At 34.0% G+C, this 3,181-nt stretch overlaps 1 protein-coding gene across 1 annotated transcript; it reads right to left on the bottom strand.

The window, feature by feature from the left end:
* Positions 1-1,716: 1,716 nt before the first annotated feature.
* Positions 1,717-2,475, bottom strand: LOC131846340 (15-hydroxyprostaglandin dehydrogenase [NAD(+)]-like). Its single transcript, XM_059195618.1, has one exon. The coding sequence runs from the start codon at positions 2,473-2,475 to the stop codon at positions 1,717-1,719; it is 759 nt and encodes a 252-aa protein (XP_059051601.1).
* Between the last annotated feature and the right edge of the window lie 706 nt (positions 2,476-3,181).

Here is a 3,181-nt window from a genome sequence, read left to right on the forward strand (position 1 = left end):
GTACTTTATCAGAATTGTCTAAAATAATGTTTAACCATGACAAATTTTGATATAACCTAAAAAGTAGGTGAGGATTTTTCATCGCAACTATACCTTACTTCTTCATTTAACGATTAAAAAACTAGTTTCTAAACCTACTAGAATTCCAATACTATAAGTAAAATATACTGCTATATTTTTTTTGTTTTATTTATTAATAATTAGTAGTTACATATGACTTCACATCCATTTTTAAACTTGAAACTTGTTATATTCTCTATGTTCCATGTCTGATGTTTTTCTCTTCCATTCATCCCTGTTCGCAGTCATCTCGTTATTTATTTCCATTCTTACCATATCATATTTCACACAGTCCATCCATCTCTTTTTCCTTCCTCTGCACTTTTAACCATCAACATACATATATAACAACTGCTAATCACCTTTTCACAGATATACTTACGCGATTATAATATAAGTACAAATCAGTATGGATACGATATTTAAGATTATTATTATTTATTAAGATAGAGATGACGACCTCGGTGGTCTAGCGGTCTAGCATACTGCTTTACGTCCGATGGTCGCGGGTTCGATTCCTCGCACAGCACATACATTTGTATTCATCAGTATGATTGTTTGTATCAGTCTGGGTGTTTTCTATGTATAGTATGTATGTATTTACAAAAAAATATCTATGTATTTGTATTAGTTGTCTAGTACCCATAACACAAGCTTTAGCTAGCTTAGCTTGGGTCTAGATGGCGCTGTGTAAATTGTCCTGAGATTATTATTATTATTTAACAGCAGCAACACATGTTCGAGGTTTTCCGTATCTGTGTATACCATCTGTAAGTCTTCAACGCAGTTGATGGGAACTAATGTTGCAAAGCTTTTAGTCTTTCCCCCGCACCACTCCTCCCCTGCACCCCTTCTTACCACCTGTCGTACCAACAATCCTCATTATGCATTACACAACCATTATATTGTTGTCTTTTAAAACTAAAGTTTATAACAGTGTTATAACGCGAATTAAAAAAAAAGAAATAATGTTAGAAATTTTTTACCTGTATTTTTAATTAAAAACTATAACCTACTCCTAACTACCTTTTTTGTCATTATTATTGTGTCCAGAAATTCAATAAATTCTATTTTATTCTTACTATGATAATTTACTAGCTACTGGCCCCGGCTGTACATGTATAATATATACAAACCTTCCTCTAGAATCACTCTATCTATTAAAAAAAACCGCTTCAATATCCGTTGCGTAGTTTTAAACATTTAAGCATACATAGGGACAGATGGACAGCGACAGCGGCTTTTTTATCATGTAATGAATAAGCAGGTTAATTATTATATAAAGTTAATAAATTAATTTTTGAAAGAAAACAACGTATTATTATAATTAATTTATTAAAACACTTACCAAATATTTCAAATTATAATGATCCTATGTATAATATCTTAAATAACTTGTATTGCAAACAATTTAGTTATTTTATTACTTGTTTTAAAATTTACGTTTAATAGAAAATTTATATTTCTGTAGTTACTTCTTTCTTTGACATTTTTATCTGGTATGATTGAACTTAAAAACAATTGTGATGTAAACTCCACACATTATAGAGCCTCACTTCTGTCTTCCTAGTTCTTGCTTGTATATTGTCACGGCAACAGATTGTATTTCAGCCCTTCTTAATTAGCAATTATTTTTAATGGAATATGTTTGACTTTTTATGGTACTTCAACAATTGGCTTGCCACCTTCTATTTCCCAAGCTGTACCACTGACAGCATTCTCATAAACATCTACAGCAGCTTTGCCAACCGAATCTGGCAATTGCCAAGGGCAGTTATTCTTCATAAAATCAATGTAATGCCTAATAATTGCTGGATCTACAGTGATTTTATCTTTACTGGCTAATGAGGTTTTCGTGAATCCTGGACATAGAACTACGACTCGCACTCCAGTTATATCATAATTAAACGAATGTCCAATAGTTCTGGAGAAGCCCATAATTGCATGTTTCGTGCCTTTGTAAACAGGTAAAAATTGATCTCTTCTGTATCCACAAATTGAGGATATATTTATAATTGTACCTCCTTTTCCTCCTTTATCCTTTCTCATGTGCTCCCATAATTTGAACGTCCATTCGAACACAGCTGTTACATTAAGAGCTACTGTCTTTCTGACCTGTATTTCATCAGTTATGCCAGCGTTATTCACTAATACATCTACTGTGTTGTATCTATCTATGATTTCTTTAGTTACAGCTTCAATGTCAGCAGTAACATCACATTTTATGAAAACAGCTTTATTGTCACCATACTTAGAATTTAGGGTTGCCGCTGCTTCTGCGCCAAGTTTCTCATTAATATCCAATATGATTACTACTTTCGGTTCTTTCTCTAGATAGGCATTAGCGATTGCATACCCTATACCTTCAGCGCCGCCGGTGATAACCACAACTTTGTTTTTTAATGTTTGAGTCATATTAGCACACGTTATCTATTGAAAATTTATAGGTCGATGATGTTACACGTCTTTAATATAAACAGCCCAATATTTAACACACACATCTATTATATATTTTTATTTATCAATGAATAATTATCTTATCATTTATCTCTAATGTTCTAGTAATGTGTGTACTAAATTTGCACGCACAATGTACTTAGTTGTGTAATTATCAATATCGATTAAACAAATTAATTTTAAATACTACTACGATTAACATTAATTTTTCATTATTGTTACTTGATAGGGTATGAATATGGTAGTTTTGTCTGTGGTTCCTTATAATATAATATGTCTTTATGTTTGTTTAACGTTTTTATTACTGTAGAGGGCCTGTACAGAATCGCCTGCTTGCATATCTCAGAGGCATCAGTGGAGACATCTACTTCTCGGGAATGGCAACGTCTGGTACGTGGTGCTACCACGGGCATCATAATATCATTATGTACTTTTTTTTTACTACTCTATTGCTGTTGGCCGCAGCTGGCCTTTATAGCTTCACCGGACGTTAGGGGGCCAGTGCAGGCGCTCCAAACCAGCGAGCGAAAGCCAACTCTCGCCGGAGTATACGACTTTAGTCTGAGGGCACCGCTGGGGGTTCGAACCTCGGCGTAGGCGACAGGCGACGTAATTTCGATCCCCATTTGAATTGGACGGGGGATGCATCGGATGGGGTAATTAT

The sequence above is a fragment of the Achroia grisella genome, unplaced genomic scaffold (assembly GCF_030625045.1).
Source record: "Achroia grisella isolate CSIRO2021 unplaced genomic scaffold, CSIRO_AGI_Agris_v1 utg509, whole genome shotgun sequence".
NCBI classification, from domain to species: domain Eukaryota; kingdom Metazoa; phylum Arthropoda; class Insecta; order Lepidoptera; family Pyralidae; genus Achroia; species Achroia grisella.

What these genes read in the sequence shown, in the direction of transcription:
- LOC131846340 (XM_059195618.1), bottom strand. Translation starts at nt 2,475, where the DNA reads ATGACTCAAACATTAAAAAACAAAGTTGTGGTTATCACCGGCGGCGCT.